General features: G+C 37.7%; 1 protein-coding gene and 2 non-coding genes across 4 annotated transcripts in view; all 3 read right to left on the bottom strand.

Annotated features, from left to right (window-relative positions):
• Positions 1-763: 763 nt before the first annotated feature.
• Trnak-uuu (transfer RNA lysine (anticodon UUU)) lies at positions 764-836 on the bottom strand. The gene has a single exon. It is a non-coding gene; the product is annotated as a tRNA-Lys (tRNA).
• A 2,375-nt stretch (positions 837-3,211) lies between these two features.
• On the bottom strand, positions 3,212-3,284 carry Trnak-uuu (transfer RNA lysine (anticodon UUU)). Its single transcript has one exon. It is a non-coding gene; the product is annotated as a tRNA-Lys (tRNA).
• Positions 3,285-22,569: 19,285 nt separating this feature from the next.
• The window catches only part of LOC139727962 (uncharacterized), a 34,828-nt gene continuing 32,047 nt past the window's right edge, over positions 22,570-25,350 (bottom strand). For both annotated transcript variants that reach the window (XM_071638933.1, XM_071638932.1), the window contains exon 8: positions 22,570-24,612. In XM_071638933.1, coding sequence (XP_071495034.1) covers positions 24,314-24,612 — 299 coding nt within the window. In that variant the 3' untranslated portion in view covers positions 22,570-24,313. The remainder of the gene's footprint in view (positions 24,613-25,350) is intronic.

Below are 25,350 nucleotides of genomic sequence, written 5' to 3'. Positions count from 1 at the left end.
TTCATTCAATTTCACATTGATCTCTTTATTCCAAGCGAAAATATAAAACGCGCTGTAATATATAATTATTACTATTGTAATAATTATCATTATCACTACCATTACCCAACGTAAGTGAATAAAAACAGACGTAATCTCTCAGACAGAGAAGACATGTAGTAATTATGACAAGACGCAAGGATGTTCAAGTTTCAGCAACATACTGGATAAGCTTTGAACACTGTAAGGGATACTACACGTATATGTGCACTGTATTGAAAAATAAGAACACGAGGGAGCATCATATTATTGCACTCAGAAATGTGTGTTCATTGTACAAATTCTACTAACATAAAATATGCAGTGTTCAACTTAGAGTATGTGTACTTTAACAAAATTCAAAACTGTCAGGTAATAATTAGGTACTGATCACCTATTATAGGCTTATATCATTAAAAAAACAGATACTAGTAAAAGGATCACATTCTGTACAACACTGTTGGGGAAAAAACAACAACAAAAAGACGAAAGAAACTGAAATGAATGTCAGGGATACCAATGGTTTTATGTTGAAACAGAATCATTTACGATTATAGCATAGTATAGAATAGAATAGAATAGTGTAACTTGCGTACATTATACAGGTAGAACACACACTACATAATTATGTTTAGATAATAGCTGTATCTCAAGTAAAATGTGCATTTTTAAAGTTTTATTGATACAGGTATACATGAAGAACGAAAAATAAAAGAAGAAGGAAAAAGGCAAAAAGGATATCCATCGCCCGATAAGGGACTCGAACCCGTGACCCTCAGATTAAAAGTCTGATGCTCTACCGACTGAGCTAACCGGGCTTCGGTGCTTCCCCAGTTGTTTGTAAGCTTATTATACTCTATAACGCAAGAGGGCGCTGTTACTTAACAGTAGACATAAGACTCACAAGTTTCGATAAACATATTGGCCAGAATGCCATAATCTCTTCAAATAAAAATCGAAAATTGACCACTAGGACGAAAGGATGCTATCGAAATATACCAGTCGGGCCAGGTTAGATTTTCACGTACAAATGAATGGGTATCGTGCACGCACCGAAGTGATGCCATACCAGCGAGAGGTGATACGCGTGTATCACGTTGAAGAAAATATATGAACCAGCGTGATTGCTCTATTGCCCAACCGCGGAGCAAACAGTGAGTAGGAAATGGCATAATAGTAAGAACCTAATCCCACTTTCTTCAAGCGTGTTTAACCATCCTATAATTTCATGAAGAAAAAGAAGGAGATGATGAAGAATAAGAAGAAGGGGAAGGAGGAGGAGGAGGAGAACAAGAAGAAAGAGACAAAACGATAAGTCCGTTCGTGGGAACCTGTTGGCTATGTATAAATGCTATGAGCAGCCACCTCCCTGGAGAAACCGATGTGTACACCGTGCACAGCAAGTCGACTCGCATTGATGATAACTGTAAAATGAGGAAAGTTCGCGTGTACTAGTATTTTAATTCCTGTCTACTAGTATACTATTCTTGTTTTAACTCGTAATTTATGCATTGAATGTTAGAGGCAACTCGCGAAAATTTTATGCTGCGAACATGGCCTTCGGCTCCCATTCGCGAAAATATCGTGTTTTACAGTTTAGAATCTACATCGCTATTGGAGGAGTGCATGTTTAGACTCCAACGTAGCTTCAAACAGACAAAAATATATCTACGGTAGGCCCTATAGCTTTATTTTCGGAGATACAGCATGCCATGTAAGAGTGCATGAGTTTACGGTTACCGGTACCACAGTAGTGAGATCCATCGGTGCATGAAAGCGCAGACACACGCCACACTGCGCTGTGACAAATGGAACATAGACAGGAGGTCGATAGATGGCGCTATACCTCTTTCTTCAACAGCAATAGAATGGTAAGCACTATTTGGGCACCCGTCCCGCTTCATCATGAATATTCATCAGGCAGTAAGTTACTGTACTAGTTAATGGCAGAACGCTGGATACGTGCAAAACGTATGGCCGGGAAATGTAAAAATCTCGAAAAATTTCATCAACGGGGAATGTTAAAACGTCTCGCCGGGAGATGGAAAAATATTCAGTTTTGCCGAGAAATGTAAAAACGCTGCCAGGAAATGAAAAAATTATGTATTTCCACGGTATTATGGATACATGTTGATGATGAATATTCATGATGAAGCGGGACGGGTGCCCAGATAGTGCTTACCCAATAGAATGGGCTCACACGGGTAAATAAGTCCCCATAGAGACGTGCGTTACAATTCAAATTTCAAAAAATTCTGTAAAATAGCTGGAAGAAATGAGGTGTTTCATCTTCACTAACCTGGATAAGTGAGCCATACCCTGTCATCCATCAAGCATTTCCAAGGCAGGTTCTTCGACTCAAACTCTGTCCAAGGGTCTGTCGCAAAGCCAGACTACCTATTTTCCGTACACGCACCCAATGAAATATAGTCCCTTTAAATTCCATGAGAACAGGGCCCTGTTGCATAAAACCCTTACCGCTGGACTTACCGCTCCTTTCTAGCGGTAAGTCTTCAAATTAGCGGTAAACTTTATAATCCTTGATGCTGATTGGCTGTGATGCCTAATTTTGACGGTATTTACCATTGAAATTCAACGGTAAGTTTTATGCAACGGGCCCCTGCTTTCATCTTCAAACCAACATGCAGTTTGTAGAGGAATTTATGCTCAATATCTGCAGCTATTCAGTTTTATGCGAAACTGCATTGATGATTTCTAATTGATTTTTTCTTCATTTATTTTGGTATCTTTGGTACGAATTTGTGAAGGGATCTGGGACATTCCATTTTATTTACAGGTGTGAGCCTTAGTGGGGTAGGCAATACAATTCCATATCCGTCTGTATTACGCCTTTTTTTACTTTGGTATTTTGGTCGAAAAAAAAATGTTGTATAATGTAAGATTCTCCTCGAACATTAAGGAAAACAATGAAGTGTTCTTAATGTATTATGAGTCCATCTCGTTTTAAGGTGTAATAATTGAGATTCCTTTCATGAAGGCCTATTATGAATGTATGGCAAGAGGTTGGAAAAAATATGAATATTGAACCCCTACCCCCCCCCCCCCCCAAAAAAAAAAAAAAAACTAACAAAAAACAAAAAACAAACAAACAAACAAATGATTTTCTTGAATAGATGAATTGATTCAGTCCTACGAAATTGTGCACCGTTGGGTAAACAAAAAGAAATTGCTGCGCCCGGTAAGGGACTCGAACCCGTGACCCTCAGATTAAAAGTCTGATGCTCTACCGACTGAGCTAACCGGGCTTTGCAGATGCAGTCGTACAGCAGTTCGTTTTCAAAGGTCTTGGCGTGCAAGCCAGTTCGTAATTAGCTCATGTACACATTGGTATACAATCATGACCTTTCTTTTTTCTCAGTTGGTTAGGCACTTCACTCGTTTTCAAAGCGGCATAATGCATAAGCTTGCCTGACGTAACAATTTATGGAATTCATGTTCAAACAAAGAATAAACTTGCGTTTAGATCAGGTGATCAGAATACTCCATAAGTTGACAATTTAGCAGGCATCCATTTCATTATTTTGTATTGAATGCAATAACAGTCTATATTTCCTTTTATATTGCTAAATACCATTCTTGCTGTCAGGTAGATGTGCTGGCAAGCACCATTTAGAGAAGGATCACGTGATTAATCATCTCATCACAGATGCTTATCTCAGTGAATTTACAAATCAAAATGCCTGTTGGTTCAGGTCCATGGTACAAATGACCTTTTTCTGCTCATGCGCAAAGTAGAATTACGAACATGTCTATTACTTAGGCCTAGACATTGACTGAAACAACAAAGATCAGGAGAGTTACATTTTACTTCGTCGAAATGGAATTTGCCCTGCTTTCTATTTCCTTTCCAAAACCATTTAGTATTCATCTCTGTGATTCTTCTTGGTTTCGCTCCTTCATTTTTTTCTTTAAGCATGTATTCTTTTTCTCGAGTTGCTGTTTCTCTTTCTTCCTTCATTATTCTTCGATGATTTTTTCAATATTGTCTGTCCTTCAGATCGTTGTGTTGATGGAATCAATCGGTCCTTTGTTAAAGGAATTGTTCATTACTTAGTCAACTTTTGTGAGCACGTAAACAAAGTATTGCAATTTGTGCATTTTATGAGAAACTGTTAAAATATATACGAAACATTCAGCATGTTCAGTACTCATTTAGCGTGTGATGGCGGTATTGGAATCATGGTCATTAAACTGCATATCTATATAGAATGATAATATAAGGACAATAACAACAGTGATAAGCCGTATGTACCTTTATAAAAAATAGCAAATCAGTATTCATTCAAGATTGTGTATCTAATATACATACATGGGTTGAAGATCCTACGTTGTGAAGAACCTGATATCTTTTTTCCTATAATATTCATTATGTAATTTTTTTCCTCTTTTTTTTCTTTGCACCGTTCAGTAATCACCGTCCTTAATGCTAGATACTTGATGAGGTAGTCCCTTTGGAAGCTCACACAGGAAGCTGATACGGGAATAAACTTAGCCGTCGGCAGGAGTGTCCTTACGATGAAGTACAATCCCCGGTACATATACAGCGTATAATAGTGATAGGGACACCCCTCGACCGTTTATCATAAACAAGAATTACCGCACATATATATACGAAAATCTCGTTTCATCCTTGAAGGAAAATGGGCTATTATACTACGTGTTACCCAAAAAAATCCCACTTTTGATTCTTAATAGTTTAAAAAACCCAACTATATATCAGATAAAACTGTCATTGATATGAGTAAGAGCTGAATGGTGTACAATTTAGTTGGAGGTGATTTGAATATGAAAGCCTATATAAGTTTCATGAAATCTATGATTTATTTCAATGTTAGGTTCCAGATTTTGAGCAAATTTTAACCCTCTGTACAAAACTTGAACTTTACACAGGAACCAATGATGTGTATGTGAGTGTGCGCTTACAATGACCCTGAACAATGGACATGGCTACCACCTGTTCAGAGCTCTGCTGCAAGGCTCATGAATACTTTATTAATTATTCATGTGGATTGCCCTGAGCACTGCTAGCCTGAATTCATGACACAGGGTTGAATGCGTGCACATGGAAAAAGTGAGCACATTGTTTCCATGTGCTTGCATACACCGTATTTCAGAATGAATAAAGACTAGCTGTGATAGTGGAATTCCTCATGAATAATATAATAGAGCATTCCAATCCTTGCCATTGTCCAGGACCATTGTCTGGGTATCAACAACACACTCTTATGATACACACCAATGACCCCCCCCCCCCCCCCCCCCGTGCAAAGTTGAAGTTTTGTACAGAGGGTTGAAAATAGAGCAGAATCTGAAACCTAACTGAAAAATTGATGTTGAATTTAACGAAACTGAATCTTGCTTTCATTTTCAAATTACCTCCAACAAAATTGTATATAGGATGTTATTTTCGCTTACAGATATTTTTGCAATTGAGGTCAGATGTTGTTTTTGCGAATTGACGTCGAGGCTTTGTGGAAATTGCTTTCTTACTATACCCTAGTGTACGGCGAAATTTTCGCGTGTTGTTAAATTTTTCGGTCCAACAGTGATTCGCGAAATTCACGAAAGTTACACTCACGTATAGATATAAAAGCTTACGGAATACAAAACATCGATCCTTTTCCACGGATGTAATTTCTTGAGTTCTCAGGGACGGAAAAAGGGTAAAAGGGCTTTAAAATCTCATACGCACGTTTATATGAAAATGAAACAACACAAGTAAACAAGCAAGCAAGCGAGCAAAAAAAAAAAAAAAAAAAAAAAAAAAATCGTCGTCAAAAGATGGCGCTGTAACACTTCAAATGTTGGCTGACTTACAAAAGTCATCTGTATCTCTGAAGACCGTGCCACACCTTTCCGGGCAAGCTACGCGGGCTTGTTGCGAGTAGGGATTTTCCAGCACGCAGGAGAATTTTCTGCGGGCCGACAAGAATGTTTGCAAGTTTCACACTTGTGTCTTACTTGCTAGATGCGTGCTACTTACCTTCTACTTGCGTGTATTCAGTGTGACCTGCGTGCCAGAGCTTTGAAACCGGTCGTTTTCTGTTACGAGCGATTAATGGTGCTGCCGTAAGGGTCTCCTACTGGTGTTCTGCGTGTACCTCCGCGGGCAAACCCCCGCGAGTCACTCGGAACAAGTTTTGAGCAATGGCATGTTCAAGGCCTTGTCATACCATATCTGGGGAAGTTTTGCGGGTTGACTTGCGGGGAAACAAATTTGCTACCCGGAGCTCTCTGCATTATTTTGTTCCGCACCTGACAGTACCTATCGCATATCTCACCCATAGTTGCCCGGAGGTGCGCACGCAAGTCCGAATTACCCGCAGCCAAGTTTCGAGCATGACCAAAACTTTTTCCGGGTGAGTCACGGGGATTGCCCGCAGAGGTCCAAGCAGAACGCCAGTAGGAGGCCCCTGGCAGCAGCACCTCTCAGCAGCTGCCACGCAGTTCCCGTATGCGATCAAGATATGACATTCTGTGGGACTTCTGCCATTCCTTCAGAAGAATTCCTTCACTGAGTTGTCAGCCCCCACGCTCCTGGCACGCAGGTCACACAGAATACCCGCAAGTAGAACTTAAGTGAAACGCGTCCAGCAAGTAAGACACATGCAAAACTTGCCCAAATCCTAATGGTCCGCCCTCAGAAATTGTCCGGTATGCTGGAAAATCCCCACATGCAACAAGCTTGCCCGGAAAGGTGTGACAGGGCCTAAACATGGTTGCGGGTAAAAGGGATTTGCGTGCCCACGTCCGGGTGACTACAGGTGAGATACGTGCTAGGTACTGTCATGTGCGGATCATCTGCGGGGACCTCCGGGTAGTAAAAATTGTTCTTCGCAAGTCGCAAGCAAGGCTTGCCCGGAAAGGTGTGACACGGCCTTTAGATAAACAGATACAGTCATTCGTGACAACACTACAGTCACTACCTGAATTTTTAAATTACAACGGAATGCTTTGCCCAAATGCTAAGTAGAGCTGTATACGATGCTCTTATGTCCAGGAAAATTAATTCCATTTCTTATTTTCTTCATTTATTTTGTTCTGCCTGTGTGACATGTCAAAAGAGAGGACGGCGTGTAGAGTAAACCAAAACGTCAGCATCACATAAATCGTCCAAACTATTGTCCGACAATCCTCACACTTGCACTCGGAGTTTTCATTAGTTGGAACTCTCCATATAATACTTAATACACATAGATAATTTGTGCAAATTTTCCTGTAACAGTCTTTTCGGAATAACATGGATCTTTCTGATGTTATGGAAATCTGAATTTAGGACGTCCCGAGCGTAAAATGAGGACATCCTTCTCCTCCTCTCTCCCGAAATCCCTGTCTTTTGGTAAATCTTCGATACCGAAATGTCCCGCTCTCTTACCCTCCTATTCCCGTTGCGAAAACTGCAGATACAAAGATCATTCCTCAGATACATGTGTAATGGGTTGCTCTCTAAATTCCTTCGATTTAGACGAGGGACAAATCCAAAATTGGATTAAAACTCTCAGTCTGATAGATCTGGAAGTCAATCTAATTTTTAAGTCTAATTTTGGATTTGTCCCAAACCACAGTCTCATAGATTGATATGAAACTTCTTATCTGAGTTATATTAAACACAGTCCTATAGGTTAGCTTTCCAGTGTGAGAGGTATTCATTCAAATGACTATTTTCCTCCCACATAACATCATGACAAGGATGTATAAAAGAAAAGAAAAATGTCTTTATAGCTTTGATATTGATCTGGGGGAACACGAGTCGTGCATGGTTCGTTACAGTGGACTCCGTAATAACGAACATCTCGGGACCGGCATTTTTCTTTCTTTATATCGAAATTACGTTATAAACGAACAAAAATAGACAATGAAAAATGTAGAACTGATATTAAGGCGGCGGTCTGAATTTTTACTTCGTTGTAACCGGAATTTCGTTATAACCGTGTTCGTTATAACGGGAGTGCACTGTAGTACCAGTCGTCCCATTCAAACAGTGGGTATAAGAAAATGACCGAATCGCCAATCCATGGTGGGAATATCTTGTGGCAGTGTGGACAGATATAGTTTGTGCGTTGTTCTATACTACCAGACTACTGCAATTATCTACTGTGACAGTAAAATCAATGAGCAGTATAAATTGCATTTTCCAATTTTCCAACTAAAATGCAGTGCTTGTAACTGTTCACAACTCACACTAATCGAAGCAAAAATTTAGACTTTCTTGATTGCATCTGCGGGGACCTCCGGGTAGTAAAAATTGTTCTTCGCAAGTCGCAAGCAACGCTTGCCCGGAAAGGTGTGACACGGCCTTTAGATAAACAGATACAGTCATTCGTGACAACATTACAGCCAATACCTAAATTTTTAAATTACAACGGAATGCTTTGCCCAAATGCTAAGTAGAGCGATTGCTGTAATGTATACGATGCTCTTATGTCCAGGAAAATTAATTCCATTTCTTATTTTCTTCATTTATTTTGTTCTGCCTCTGTGACATGTCAAAAGAGAGGACGGCGTGTAGAGTAAACCAAAACGTCAGCATCACATAAATCTTCCAAACTATTGTCCGACATTCCTCACACTTGCACTGAGAGTTTTAATAGTTGGAACTCTCCATATAATACTTAATCCACATAAATAATTTGTGCAAATTTTCCTGTAACAGTCTTTTCGGAATAACATGGATCTTTCTGATGTTATGGAAATCTGAATTTAGGACGTCCCGAGCGTAAAATGAGGACATCCTTCCCCTCCTCTCTCCCGCAATCCCTGTCTTTTGGTAAATCTTCGATACCGAAATGTCCCGCTCTCTTACCCTCCCATTCCCGTTGCGAAAGCTGCAGATACAAAGATCATTCCTCAGATACATGTATAATGGGTTGCTCTCTAAATTCCTTCGATTTAGACGAGGGACAAATCCAAAACTGGATTAAAACTCTCAGTCTGATAGATCTAGAAGTCAGTCTAATTCTTAAGTCTAATTTTGGATTTGTCCCTAACCACAGTCTCATAGACTTATATGAAACTTAACCCTATTAAGCCCAAGCTATTTTGACCCCTCGCAGGCCCTGGGGGGGGGGGGGGGGGGGGGCACATTGTGCCCCCCTCCCCCCCCATATAACTTTTTTTATTATTTGATGTATAATCGTCATATTTGGCACATGGGTAGAGTAACTCATACTCTACATGACCGTACATTTGAATTTTCTCAAGGTCACCCATGGAGGGCGCTATTTTCCAAAATATAAAGAAATACATAGGAAATATGCTAAAAACATGATTTTTCTGTATAATTTCTTTATCCCCATTATATATGTCTTATTATAGACCAATCATTTTCATATTCGTCACAAATGATAAGCGAGTGGAATCTTATGATTTGTTACAGTTGAAATTTCTCAAGGTCACCACATGGGGGGCGCTATTCATGTCAACATAATAATACATTATGAGACCTGAGATGAAATGTTTCGGATGGGTACATGTATAGTTATGACACTTCATATTTGCATAATAGTGGAATTTCAAGATTGCAAATTGATAATATGATAAACTAATGATATTAGAGGCATAACTTCGATGAGGGAATCAAAATAACACAAAATAGAAGGGCAATCTTTAGAAAATATTATTTTTTTCAATTATCTCTATTATATCTATTGTTTTATGCCTTTGTCTCATAAAAACAAAGGAAATAATACGAAAAACTTCCCAGGACCATAATTACTTCAAATTTTGCTCCTTCAACAAATTTCAGCCAAGAAACACCCATTTCATCCACTGTAATGCTGTTAGATAAAATGGGAACAGAAAAAAGATGCAAAATCTGACTGACATGGTTGCCAGTTTATGGTTACCATGGCAACCAGCAACATCAAATATAGCTAAATTATATATCAAAATGTTCGCAATAAGATCTTAGGAAAAGTCACCACATTTGGTTGAAATCGGATAAAGGGCGAAGGAGTGGCAAATGAAAATCTGGTGGGGGGGGGGGGCACAATGTGCCCCCCCCCCCCCCCTTGGGCTTTATAGGGTTAAGAGAGTGGGTGGGGGGAAAAAAATAAGGTACACTCCCAGTGGTGTTCTGAAATTGCGCCATCTCTTGGTCATAGTGCCCTCATTCCAGGCTTCTCCAGCCCGCTTTTCTCGCAATTTTCTTGTCTTCCTTCCCTCATGTATCGCATTTCCTATGTTGTATCCTGTTCCGATATGATTATCACACTCCGATACAAGAAGGGAATAAATAACTTATCACCATCAGAGAGTAGTGAACCATTATATCTATCGTGTTTCTCAATGAAGATCCAGATTATTTTCACTGCCGTGTTCACAGTTTTCGAAATTTCCGTAAAATTTCAGCTCTCATGAGATACGAGACATTATGAATCACATTTCAACACATTACACTGTTAATTGAGGCATAGAAGACAACGAATGCATATTGACGTAGTCAATTCCAAATATCAGGATTTGTGGGAAACCGAGTTTTAGGATAGAAAGAAAGAGAGCGAAGAGGAATAGAGAGGGAGAGACGAGAGGTAACGGGGGACGATTAGGAGCTGGTATACATCGACATTGGAGATATAATCATTTACAAACTCCTTCAAAGCATAATGTGTATAAAATTGATTATCATTTAACTGTACGAATTGTATGGTAATTCCTGGTCGTTTCAGTCATACCATAAAAGTACTGAAACATACGCAACTTCCATCAATAACATATTGTCCTTTCTGTATTTGTGATGAAATTATTCTTCTTGTGCTTTATCATTGTTCGACATATATTGCAACCTTTAGACTACAGTGCATGTAGCCTACATGTATCAGAAACCACAAGCAAAGAAAACAGAAATATTATCAAAACAAAATTTTGGCTTGAATAAAATAATTGTCTCTTTACATCTCTGAGTGAAGAAAGAATTAACAGAGATGTACATACACAAAATCTGTAAGGTGACTTCGTCAACATATTACACTAAAAAGTAGACACACTCTTGCGTGCACATACACATAGATAACGTGAGATATCACAATGACCAAAAGATCTAAACCAAAGCAATCACTACAATCACAATCACAGACAATAAAAAACGGGTTAACACTCCAATCTGCTACCACGCAGGTCGCGTTACCAGACGATATGGTTCAGTAAAAATAATCGAACAAACTTCCTCAATAGCTTACCTTTTTGGTTTACTCAGGGTGAATTTAAGGGGTATTCCCTGTCCATGGAGCTATTATCCACAGCGATGGCACTCCTTATAGCAGCCACAAAAGAATGCAAGAAAACAACTCATGGTATTATTCTCGTTGAAATGGAACGAACTTTTGTCTATCAAAATAATTATTTGGTAATGCAACGTTTTTTGTGATGCCACTTTAGAATCCAATACCCCTCCATCTTGTACTATCAACTTATTATGGAGTATAGAATCCAACTATCAAAACTGGAGAATTTCATCAAGATCACATCTTCAATTGAGAAAGAAACGTTTTCAGGACTATAACGATAATGTAGCCACTCACATTACGCAAACTTCTTGAGGTGATGATGTTATTTATCACATGCCTCTATCCACTGAGATCAAACAGCATTATGTCCATCCACGTATATCTAACTCTTGTATAGAGTTGTGATAGCTTCCCAGCAAGCGCATAACGTTTTCAGAACGTTTCCTCAACGTTTTTATTGAGGTTCTGTACATCTTCGTCTAAAAACGGTCGTTTTTAAAACGTACTAATAACGTCAAAGTTTGGACTTAGTATTTACCGCAAAGCACAGTTGTTGTTTTTTTTTTTTTAGTGTTTCTAAAACGAAACGTTTGCAAACGTTCTCGGACGTTACGAAGTTAAACGTCCGGTACCTTACGTGTACAAAACGATTTTTCCCGGACCTATTTCTTGGTGAACGTTCAATAAACGTGTTAAAACGTTCACTTCCAATTAGAAGTGGAGCATGATGGGGAAGGTTGTCAATGTTAAACCATCCACAACAGGCATGGTTGTTCTGATAATTTTCATTTCTGAGTGCAAACCATTATGTGTTATAAAATAGGTTCAAGAATATAGCCAATAGGAAGCGCTGAAATGAGACACACCTCCTTCCTTTACTTCAGTAGAACTGCACTGCCTGTAATCCTATGGTAGATTGCCGATCGTCTGTGCGCGCGGCGGCTCCTTTGATGAATTGCATGCATACGCGTACGCGCTGTCAATCCTGTAAACAACTTCTAGTTCGGGCTGCCGGCCGGCCGGCCTGTCTTCCCTTGTGCATAACATATGTGGCGTACGTACGTATACTAGCTGTACTACTAGTATACGTACACTTTGTACAGTACAGTAGACCAAGCGTTATGGGACCGGACGCGTACATGGAGTCACTTTGAAGAGCAAATCCAACGATTTAGCAGGTTAATTCTCACGCCGTTTTCAGAGTATGTTGTCTAGTAGGCCTATATGAGGAGTCTATATCAAGTCTTTAAGGTAAAGGGTGCATATTCTATGTAAAATAAGTAAGTTTTCATGCGGGTGTCCGGAAACCCAACCCCCCATTATACTTATACTGTATGTGCGGGACTTCCGCGAGTGCGACGTGCGTAAAAGTTTGGGACGAACATCTTCGGACGTCTTGACCCACAAAGGTACGTGAAAAACGCTGACGCACTCTATCCTGTGCATCATTTGTATAACATTGCTGCTACACGTATACTTCTTATCTCAGTTATATTAAACACAGTCCTATAGGTTAGCTTTCCATTGTGTGAGGTATTCATTCAAATGACTAATTTTCCTCCCACATAACCTTATGACAAAGATGTATAAAAGAAAAGAAAAATATCTTTATAGCTTTGATATTGATCTGGGGGAACAAGAGTCGTGCATGGTTCGTTACAGTGGACTCCGTAATAACGAACATCTCGGGACCGGCATTTTTCTTTCTTTATATCGAAATTACGTTATAAACGAACAAAAATAGACAATGAAAAACGTAGAACTGATATTAAGGCGGCGGCCTGAATTTTTACTTCGTTGTAACCGGAATTTCGATATAACCGTGTTCGCTATAACGGGAGTGCACTGTAGTACCAGTCGTCCCATTCAAACATTTGGTATAGGAAAATGACCGAATCGCCAATCCATGGTGGGAATATCTTGTGGCAGTGTGGACAGAGATAGTTTGTGCGTTGTTCTATTATACTACCAGACCACTGCAATTTATCTACTGTGACAGTAAAATCAATGAGCAATATGAATTGCATTTTCCAATTTTCTGAGGGGAAAAAAGGGTCCAATAAAAAGCAGTGCTTGTAACTGTTCACAACTCACACTAATCGAAGCAAAAACTTAGACTTTCTTGATTGCAAAAGTAGAATATAAAGTAACCATAAATAGGGAGGACAAGACAGAAAAACTGCAAACAAAATATAAACATTACGTGACAGCAAAATGCCCATAAGCTCCTAAATGAGAAATTGGAACAAGGAGATCACGAAAGTGGCTCGGAATATCCAGTGATTCAGTGTAGCTGTTTATAGGCTGTTCTGGTGAAATTAATATGACGAAAATTAATGTACATGTATTTCTATTTATTTTGGATCAGTTCGAAACACTGCCTTAGTTGGAATAAAAAAAAAAAGGAAAAAATCATTAGTACTTAAAAGAATACATTAAAGGAGAATGAAACTAAAAAAAAAAATGTTGATTGAGTGAATATAGCAATATCTATAGAATCATATACATCAGTGAAAGTTTGAGGAAAATTGGACAATCCGTTCAAAAGTTATGAATTTTGAAGTTTTGGTGATGAGACCGCTGGATCAGAAGACTACTACGGATCATGACATTTCAATTCAATTCAATTCAATTCAATTCATTTATTTCCATACTTCTCATTTGTGGACATTATAACAGAAATCAAACAAGTTCTTTCACCTTGTAAACAATGTGCAAAACACAAACAATATACATGGTGATAACACAGTAATTATATGTAATGATAATTGGTCAAAATCGAAATCGAGATGGGGTTGATCAAAGAAAAGTATGACGGGACCTACATGAAAGCAAGCTTGTTTGGGTGTAAGCCCTGAGTAATCAGTGTTTGTGAAAAAGAAACGGAGAGCGGATAGAAGATAAGACCAGATGATGTAATGGTGCCAAATAAGAAAAAAAAATACTAAAATGTGAACTATTACTGTGACCGAGCTATCATTGGTTTCAGTAGTACAACATGATTTGCATAATCATAAAACCTACTTTGGTATATACACTATAAACTGTTGTTGCAATAAAACTATCGCCAGGATATGATCAGTAAGACACAAAAAGTAACATGTGCGGCTATTAAGCCATTTGGTGCCTGCCGTCAAGCTCTGTATAGAAAGTTAGAGAGAGGAAGAGGGAAAGACGAAGAGAGGGAAATGAAGTAGAATGTGGAATTGCTAATGATGAATTCGGAGAGCCTGACAGCAAGACCCAAAATGGAATCTGCAGCGTGTTGACAAGAATGTTTGATCGGACAATAACATACCACAATATTACATAAGACATTGCAATTATTCAGTTTCTGCAAGATATGCACTCAGTAAAGACTCTTTTAATTTGCGTTTAAAGGAATATAAAGACGAGCAGCTTCTTATTTCAGGGAAGGGTCATTCAAGTATCTAGGGCCCGTATACATTATCGTTTTTTTAGCGAAAATTGTTCGAAGACGTGGAAGGTGAAATGCGTCACTTTGGCGGGTAGGATAATTATGAATCAAATAGTTTTTCCTGAACATGCGAGTAAAAACATCCGGTAACTCCTTGTCAGAAAATTTATACATAAATATGCCGACGTTGTAACTAAATAAATATTTTCAGTATCTTATTCTTGAAAAATAAATCATTCGTGTGGGACAAATATCCAACATGGTTGATATTTCTGATGGCGCGTTTTTGAACACGGAACAGTATATATTCTAGGTGCATTCCCCTAAACTAGAATACCATAATTAAGGTACGGAGTAATCAAAATAGAATGAAGATTAAGCAGGATTTGACTTGGAAAAACACTCTTCAGTTTATTAAGAACACCCGTATTTTTGGGATTTCCAAGACAAATCACTGTCAATAAAAAGCCCTAGAAATTTTATGCTACTAACCTGATTTAATTCAGTTTCATTAAACTTAATGTTACAAGGAAGGGTTTTAAGACTGTTGCTAAAAAGCATACAATGAATTTTATCGATATTAAGTGACAATTTGTTGGCGTATATCCAAGATTGCACAGATTTAAGTTCTTTATTCATTGTGTTAACAAGAGTATAAGGATCTCTGTGTGTAAAAAACAGATTGGAGTCGTCAGCAAAACATATAAAGGAAAGAATTGGCGAGGAACTAGGAAGATCGTTAATGTACAAAATGAACAATAGTGGGCCTAGTAAGGAGCCCTGTGGAACACCACATGAAATTAACTTTAACTGAGAATCACGACCATTTATACTCACAAATTGTTTTCTGTTTGATAAATAATCTCGAAACCAGTCCAAAAAACCCAGACATCACGTTTGGACTACCATTTATCATAAAGAAAATGTAAAGAAAATTCAACATTTTTTTCACTTTTCTAAATGAAAGAGCACTAGACTTACCTCTTTCAGAAAGCAGGGGGAATGATATTAAGCTTGATGACATATATCAGTAACAACACCAAGGAATGTGCACTTTTTATGTGAAATGATATTTTGTGGAATTTTCTTTCTATTATTTTCTTTATATCGTATAGTCCATGTGATGTCATAATATGTAGTAGTCTTGTGATCCAGCGGTCTCGTTACCAAATTTCAAAAATTCATAACTTTTGAACGGATTGTCCGATTTTCCTCAGACTTTCACTGATGTGTTCTACTAATATTGCTGTATTCACTCAGTCCACGTGTATATTTGAGGTTAATTCCCCTTTAAAAGAGCGTTGGGGTTTTTTCGCAATCAAGAGAGTTCTAAAATATGGACCTGCGTATATGAAATGTAAAATTTCTCAAGAGCTAGGTAAATAAAAATCATTAGACTGCCTACCAGGATACCCAGGGAATGATTCATTTTTCGGAAACATATGGAGTCGAAAATACGTGGGAGTGTATCATTATTGTGATTAAACACAAATTCTCTCATTTAGAACAAGACACACTAGTACGAATCTAAGAATTCTTCTAATTTTAGAATTCTGTATTCAGAGAATAGTGCATCTGAATGGAAATAATTCACATAAGGAGACAAATAAAGATAATACAATAAAATCACAAGACAATGAGACCACTTGATAAGAAGATTTTTGAAAGACAAATACAGTCTGTTCATCTTTCCATGCATGGCCCAGAGCTCGCCTGGTCGGATCAGTGTTTCTGATTCTATTGTGCATGGTTTATAATACGTTTTTATGATTCATAGAAATTGTGCTAGTTTGCCGACAAAACATTTTGTTAGAACGCTGTCTGGCCACTCATCCCTCACAGTAGATATTCCTAAACAGACGTCTGCTTATCAAATACAAGGTTCAATGTTGTTTTAAGTCGTAATGATTACAGTACAGGTTATCACGGTAAGAATAATAAGGTTCGTTAACTTAAAAAAAAAAATTCGTACTATTCGAGCCTTCGAAATTACTGAGTTCGGAATAACACACAGTATATAACCCAGAATTTTACCACCTATACGCTTCTGACGGATTGGGTGTTGCTGCTTAACTGTTGTCATGGTAACTGCAATAATCACAAGATGCGCCACCACAAACTATGCTGAGGCGGAACTCACGGGACTGTTTTTGCTCGAGATTCCTCTTGCAAACGAGGTATACTATCTTCAAACCATTCCCTGCACTCTTGCAGTGTTGCTCTTGTAGTCCAATGTAAGACAGGCGCTTGCATCTTATAGAAAGTATATACTTTCATGCAGTAGGATTTGGGTTTCCTTCCTTGGGGAATTTGAGGAACAACCTTTTTCTGTGCCATCCTCACACACACACGCACGCACACACACACACATACACACACACACACACACACACACAACACACACAACCAACAACAACAGCAACACACCGACTTTAAAGCATACATCCGTTTTCATCCGTTTTAACAATTTCACCTCAATGGCATAAAGATGTCTTTTCATCTGCAATATAAAGTAAAATTGGTTATAACACACTTCAATGGATTTGGCCTGAGAGTTCATGCATAGAAAATACATTGGTGCTGGCATCAATGATAGTGTACTCTATGTATTTTTTTTTTTTAATGAACTAACTTAGCAATGATATTCTCTTTAAAGGTAGATTATACACTTACACACACACTTTTAACACTTAAATATTATGATATTCATTAACAAAAAGTGATCTTGAATAACAAAAAAAAAAAAATGTGTATTGAAATTTGACCAAAGCTGTGACTTTTCAGATCAAATGCTATCAAACACACAAGAAAAAAAAAAATAATTTCAAAATTTGGGAGCTTGTGACAGAGAGGTGCAGTAGGCCTATTCAATCCCCCTTTTTAATCTTCTCAAAACTTTCGTGTGAAAAAAAACTCTGGACATTAAACGGCATCCTGTTTAGAAAGTGGGCTTGAAAATATTTCCTCAGTTTTCTCAAATATACTTGATATTTTCTGGGCACTTAAAAACGGAATTTGTCTCTATTTCATTAATATATTATGTCATATATAATGTGGTCAAATTCACTTACATCAATTTGTAATGTTACAGCATTAGAACGATTATGAAAAAGAATTCACACACACACACACACACACACACACACACACACACACACACACACACCAAAAAATCAATGAAAAATTTACATCTCCTGACTTGACTAGCTTCTTAATCATGTCACAGCAGCGCAGAACAGTATATAGATAATATACCGTACACGTACCTGTCTGTTTTAATGTGAAGGCTCAAGTGAGGATAAGTAAACATACAATACTATGCCACATAAATTAATTTGCCATCGGAAATGACAATAATAATGATAATGTGCACAAATATATAGCGCTTATGACCAAAATGTTTCTTAGCGCTTTATAATCAATAAAAGAGAAATAAACATAAAAATCGACCACTTGTACAAATAATCCACAATTACATAATCTTCGGTTCTATTTTTGAAATAAGTGGTTTTGAGTTAACATTGTTTTACTTTTCACAAACATTGGCATGTTCATAACGGATCAAACGGATCTGTCTGTTTAAAAAGACGAGCAGGAGAGTTGACAAGAGTCAAATATCTCACACACTTGATTTTTGATAAGTGGCTGACCACTGGAAGTAGCTGACTCGTGGAGTAAAGCAGTGTTACACAACAAACTGAGTTCCTGAGGAAGGAACACCGATGAAAATTTAAACCAGGCATGCACGCACTCCGCCATTCAAAAGGGTTTGGAAATTCCCCTTAGTGTTGAGCACGCTTGTGTATTATGTGCATCCGTGCAATTACGAATTTTGTTTGTGTGTGCTTAAACGCTAAGATTTGTCTTGTACGTCTGCTTACGTGTGCTTACGAGAATGGGGAGACGCGCTGTCTCCTGCTGATTTCAAAGTGTCACTTTGACCTTCTAATGAAGTTGGTACCAGGCATCAACAGACTCATTACGGGGAAGTTAGGGCTGGATAAAGTAATGCCTCTCGAACAGGGAAATACAAATTACTACAATCTTCCTTCCTCCACTCAGAGGGGGCAGCAAATAGTTATTATTTTTTTCATATCTCTCTTGTTGAAATATGTGAAAAGCCTTCTTGGTGTTTTCCCCGTCTTAATGGTCCTAGCTATGGACGTGTTTTTCTGCACGTTTTATTCAGACCCAGAATGTGATTATGTTATCAGAATGCTGTCGTTCTGAGCCATGTCTAAGTTGATGGAACGATTCACATGAAATAAGTGAGATTAATTTGTAGAATTATCAATTTACCTTTCAATTCATCACGGTGCCTTTTGTTGTACTAATTTGAATCATATAATTGATTTATTCATTACCATTCCCAATAAAAGATGATTTAACAGAGATAAGGGAAAATATTGCACTGAAACCCAGATTTCTATATACTGTAATAGTCACTGTAGGTACCCGTTACCTGTGATAAAGTCATACAACCCAGCTTTGATACCAACTATAACTCTTATTCCATTGTTTGTTTGTTTGTTTGTTTGTTTGTTTGTTTGTTCATTTCCATCTGAGAAGATGGCTGGATAGCCCATATTCAGCTACGCTAAGCTGGTCTTCCATGCTTGACTGGTCATTAAGTTTGACCTTCATTAATCAGTCATTGCTCTGTGTATGATTATTTCCAGCATTGTCTTTTCAATTTGCTCTTCAACACTTCTCCACAGACAAATGCTTTAACCAGACTTTTCGTGTAACACGCAACTACAACGAAGCAGTTAACTTAGAAACGAGAGACCAAATTGCTCGACCACAACACACACACGCACACAAACACACACCCACACGCACACTCACTTTCGGCGGAAATATATCTATTCCATCAACACTTCCATTTAAGTTTATTTTTCTAATACTCCTTGTCCTTGTATTTGTACAGAAAATAAAGCTGAGGGAGACGTATGGCAAAAGCTTCTACAAAATCTGGCAAAACGCGACATCTTTTGTCACAATTTTTTAAAATTACATCTGTAATAAGCTCAAAAAATGACAAAAGCCATTGGATACATTATCAGAATTATGCCACTATTTAAACAAAGTATGTATGTGTGCGTGTGTGTTTGTGCGTGTATATGTGTGTATGTGTGTGTGTGTGTGTGTGTGTGTGTGTGTGTGTGTGTGTGTGTGTGTGTGTGTATACTGTATGTATGCATATTTCTTACAGCGGACAGCATTTTGCTTTGTCTACCACTTTGATATTCATTCTTCAATGACAGCTTGGTGGGATATCATTATCGTGTTCTTTTCTTCATTGGTATTGAAACGGCATCATCAAAAGATTCCACCATGCATGATGCACATAATTACTTCCTTGTTTCCTCACAAGGGACATTTGGGGGGAAATCAGGATTTTGTTTCTTTGAGGTTGAAAAAAAGATTATAACGGAGTGAGAGATAGGTGAATGACTTGCCTTCCTCATGATGACAACTTCTAGAACGTCCCTTCTGATCAATTTCTCCCAACTTCCGTCAACACTCTTTTCTTTCAATCAAAATGTCAGCTGTCATTCAGCGGAAAGTTTTGTACCACATGACTCGACGAGATTAGTGAATGGATAGATTTGCTGACTGCCGTAGGCATTGTAAACAAATCTAACATGATATTTACAACATTTCATAAGTTTACCACACTGAGCACATTGACAGGTACACAACGCAAATATGACGTTATTTCAAGTTTCACAATGTAACCGTCCACTTTTATTCTACTTCAAAGTCATAGTTTCTTCATTACACTGCAGAGTATATATAAAGGTAATAAAAGGTAAGTACACTTTATCATACAGAGAAAAATACTTCTTTGACAATCCACAATCCTTTCTACAATGGCTCTATTATAAAAAAATCTAGTTAGCACTGGAGCGATATGAAGTTGAAATAATTTCACATTTCATCTCCTTCAAGTACATGAATAACTGACAAGGTTTGAGCGTATAGTGTGTTGATTCCTATAAATTAGTGTACATTGATATAACGGCTAAACTCATTTAGGAATCGTATAGCCATTTATAATCAAGTATTTGGTTATCCATGATATGAAAACCGCAGCGCTGTTTGTGGGACTGTTGCTATGCGGAATACGGGAACGGAATACTTGCTTGAATAGAATATTGAGACACAAAATAATGACTGAGTTTTGCACAAAGCGATTGTAGTGGATATCCGTTAATACGTTTCAAATTATTAAAACATACATAAAACATTGCAGATAGTCAAATGAGGACTGATCTTGAAATGATAATCTTTGGAGGGGAGGGAATCGAACTTACACGATAAGAGCTTTTTTAACGTTTTGATTTAACTATCGCGAACACATTATTTGCATAAGCTGAATGTATTTAGCTTTCAAGGCTAAAATATGATTAAGTGTACGTTGTGAGGAAGACGTCGAACACAAAGAATGATTAATATCATATCAACAGAGACCGGCTCTTAATGGATTTTTCAAGTTATTTATCAGTGCTGATTCGCAAGAATAATTTACACAAAGGAAAAACTTCAAAAGTGTATGTGAATTACTGCACTTTATATTCACACAATGTACTGTTTTGTTTTTATTTGCCTATATACACACATAAGTCATGATAATAGCAGGTATCATACAGGGCCTAGTAAATGGATGAATCTCCACGTCCACGACGTCGTTATATACAAGTGGCAAACAATAAAAATACTTTACCTGCCCTTTTTGTTTGTGTTTAGAGGACCATGTCTAACCATATCACGTAGCGGTATTACAGTTCGTAAGAGCAGGAACGAACACGTCAAAGGGAACGTAAAGTTTTGGTCGAGACCTAATTTCAGGTTTCTAAAATTTTTTGGTGAGATAATGAGAAACCTCGTATGAAATATGAAAGAGTATGTAATTCTATGAGGAATTCAGCGTTTATTTGATGAAAATAGGTTTAGAAATGGCTGAGATATCAACAAAAAAAAAGAGCGATTCTAATAAAGTGTGGGACCTACATTTTATCACGATCGCTTTGTTTTACTTTGTTTTTGGATGTTTCAGTCTTTCCAAACCCGATTTCCATCAAGTAAACTTTGAATTCCTCTTAAATGGTATGCTCTGTTCAATATCATGAGTGTTTTCTTGGTATCTCTCAAAACGTTAAAAGCCCAATTCTCATTTCACCAATACTGTAACATCCCTTTAAGCAAATGCTGTACCTCAGGACAAAAATACCCTAATCCATAACGTGGGTATCTTACATGGTCCCTTGTTTTCATTTAGTACTGAAATGACATTTCCTTTCGGTTCCATCTACTATATAGTATACGTGTACCATCATCATAAATTGTTCATTTGGTGACTGAATTGCATTATTTCCAGTGTGGATTCAAACAACTTAAAGAGAGAAGAAAGGCGGTAATAACTCATCAAAGTACCTGTCATACTGTTGTATATATAGAGACCACTTCATATCCAACTTTTTATAATCTCATTAGTTTGCCATTCTCATGTATAGCGTCACTACAGTAAAATCACTGTTTTTTTTTACACAAATAAACATACAGACACACAAACAGAAACAGACAAAATATTCGGCGACTTCCTACAGTAGACAATCTATTTATTTATTTATTTATTTATTTATTTATTTATTTATTTATTTATTCATTCATTCATTCATTTATTTATGTTTTTGCTTGATATTCCGTCATAACATTTCGATGTCCTCACTAATAGGCTGATTTTTTGAGGGTTTTTTTCTGTCAAGGTGATCATAAGCATAGATTTGTTTATATTTTATCCGGGACGTGTGACACTACAATTCAGTTTAAAGCTACAGATAGAGTGCGGAATTCAATCGAAGGGATATCTTTCTGGTCCAATTTCTTATCTAATATTCCGTCGTAAATAGCATTTCGTTATGACAGTTTGTTTCTATGTTTTTGATAATATTTGTGGTCGCGGTGTTTTCAGTAACAGGTTACTTTTTTTCCTATCAAGGTGATTTCAAGTATTTGTTTGTTTGTATTCCATCCGCTCTTCCGAATACAGTTAGAATGTCACATGATATCGCCGTTGAGAATAAATTTCATGGCCGAATATTCTAATTTTTATCTTGATATATACTTGTTAGGCATAAGGTATAAATGTATATACTGGAATACCTTGCAGCTGTAATGTAGCTTTCAATGTGAAATACGCCGCCGCAAAGCTATTTTGTAGCAACTTGGCTGTATTCTTATAAATGGGACGTAGGATTTAAGAAAACGCTTCATATTAAACAAAATGGAAGGAAAATGGAATGCAGGAGTAATATAATGCAATGAGCACAGAATACAGTAAAAATATGAATATGATCGAAGATGAGATGTGCCAATACATTAACAGGTAATATGTATAATTATATATTTTTGCTGAAATAAAAAGTTAGTCCCATCTAGCATCTGCTCCAATATATTGATAGAAACAGAGGGCCTATTCAAACCATTCCTCGTATAAAGGTATGCACTTTTCTTTATATAGCAATGACATGTGACGTGTTGATGCATTCACAGTATCTTAATTTCAACAGTAAAAAGTATCCAATTAGAATTATCATCAGTACTGTCATGTCTGTTGAAAACACGAGGGTAGGAGCATTTCACCTAGAACCTTTTGTTGAAACATGGCTAAAAATATTCAATTCATCAACAGGGAAAACCGCCAAAACAAACAAACAAACAAACAAAATACGCAATCTTCTTCTGTTCAAAAAAATTGGTCACGACTTCAAGATATTATAACGACACAGGTATGAGTGTTCGGACAACACAAGTCACTTTAAAGTTCATTCAACTCGATTGTCTTAAACATCACATGGTCTTTGGTCAACGTACATGAGTCCTACGGACATTCACTCGTAGCTTCGCTCTTGAGTCATGATATTTTTATGTCAAGACTATTGGTATATACACAACTTCTCTGCTTTGCTGTCGTCCACACGGAAACAATTAACCTTCACCCAAAACAGAGAAACACATTCACACATACGCACAAACACACACACACACACACACACACACACACACACACACACACACACACACACACACACACACACAACGTACACCCACATAACCACATACACAGAGACAAGGTGCATTATAGTACATGTTATACATGATGACATACAGGCGCATTTTCAGAAAGTTTTGTCGATAGCCACATAACTGTTGTATAATTATGGTCCGTATGATACACACATGGCTGATCCTCTGCGGTGGTGAAGTAAATCTTCATTTCGACATTTTTTGTCTTCTTTTAATTTACCCAGAGTTTTCTTTGCTTTGCCCATCATTTGACGCGTACATTGCCATCTCTGAGCGTGGCAACATCGTAAAATTAATATCCATATCGCCCTCGACTTCGATCTCCAGAACGTACTATTCGCAGGAAATGCATTTAGTAAACAAGTATCCGAGTATTACTCTATCATGTAAGCCCAATGTGCTTACGGTATAAGATAACGGTGGATGGAAGACGAAAAGAGGTCATTTTGATAGAGCTGCTGTATACTTCGAGCAAGCTGCACAAAGTTCAGAGTGAGGAGAAAGACTGTCTTGTTGCATTGGAACACCGGAGAGCCACTCAGCGTATGAAATCAGGTGTGAATTTGTAGTGCAACTTCTTCCGCACGCTGGTCATGATCTTTCGGTTGCCGACGCCACGCGTGTAATTGCGAAGCGCTCGCGCCATGTTCTGATAGGACATCTGCTCTCGCTTTCCCTTGAATCTGCCCCACATCTCAGCAAAGTCGTCCTTCTTGGACGAGTAGAATCGGAACAGACCTTCGGACTTGTTAACCCACTCTAGATACTTGCGGCTACCACCTGTCGTGTCGTTTAGATGCTTCAGGATGAACTTGTAAAGGATTGGCTGGTCTTTTTCTGAAAGACACAATTATAAAAACTTGTCATAAGATGAAGGATTGGACTCAGGACATGAAGAATATCGGTATATTTGAAGTCTAATTGTAAGAAATGATACAAGATAACTTGAAAAGATGTTAGAAAATTGAAAAACTCTCGTCTTTTACTCATATTTCAAAAATGTAAATCATAATCAAATTGAGACGAGGCGAATATTTATGTTTGTCACATTTCAGTTAAAAGTCCCAGGCGTTGTGATAAGATGCCCGCATCAGCTGGTTTGACTGGTTGGGGCTGTGTGTGTGCAGAGCATCCAGAGACGCCGTGAAAACAAGGCTGCTTATCAATGTAACACGAATAAATGAATAACATCCAACTAAACCGTCTTTTTCAATCGCGTTGATTTCAATCATTGCTTTTAATTACATGGTATACATTAACCTACTGGAAAATGAGACGGAAGGTATCCAACGAAAGAAACCTCCACAAAAAGGTTATTTTAGCACTTTACTTCCCCTTCATCTTGAAGAAGACTACAGATTTGGGATTCATTCTAGATTAGGCCTTCAAAGTAGCAAGGACATCGTATTATACATTTGAATAAAAGGACCTCCTAAACGTGCACAAAAAAGAAGAAGAAGAGAAGATATTGATACAAAATGACAAGAGTTTGTATCTATCGCGCAGTGTTGTCAGTGGCAAAAGGGGGGGGGGGTAAGAATCCTTCAGACAAACGGACAAATAAAGAAAATTTCC

Source organism: Diadema antillarum, unplaced genomic scaffold (assembly GCF_040938485.1).
Source record: "Diadema antillarum isolate AM-2024a unplaced genomic scaffold, OU_Dant_1.0 seq00000160_RagTag, whole genome shotgun sequence".
Taxonomy (NCBI): Eukaryota; Metazoa; Echinodermata; class Echinoidea; order Diadematoida; family Diadematidae; genus Diadema; species Diadema antillarum.
The sequence above is the reverse complement of the archived record's forward strand: the minus strand, read 5'-3'. Positions and strand labels throughout refer to the sequence as shown.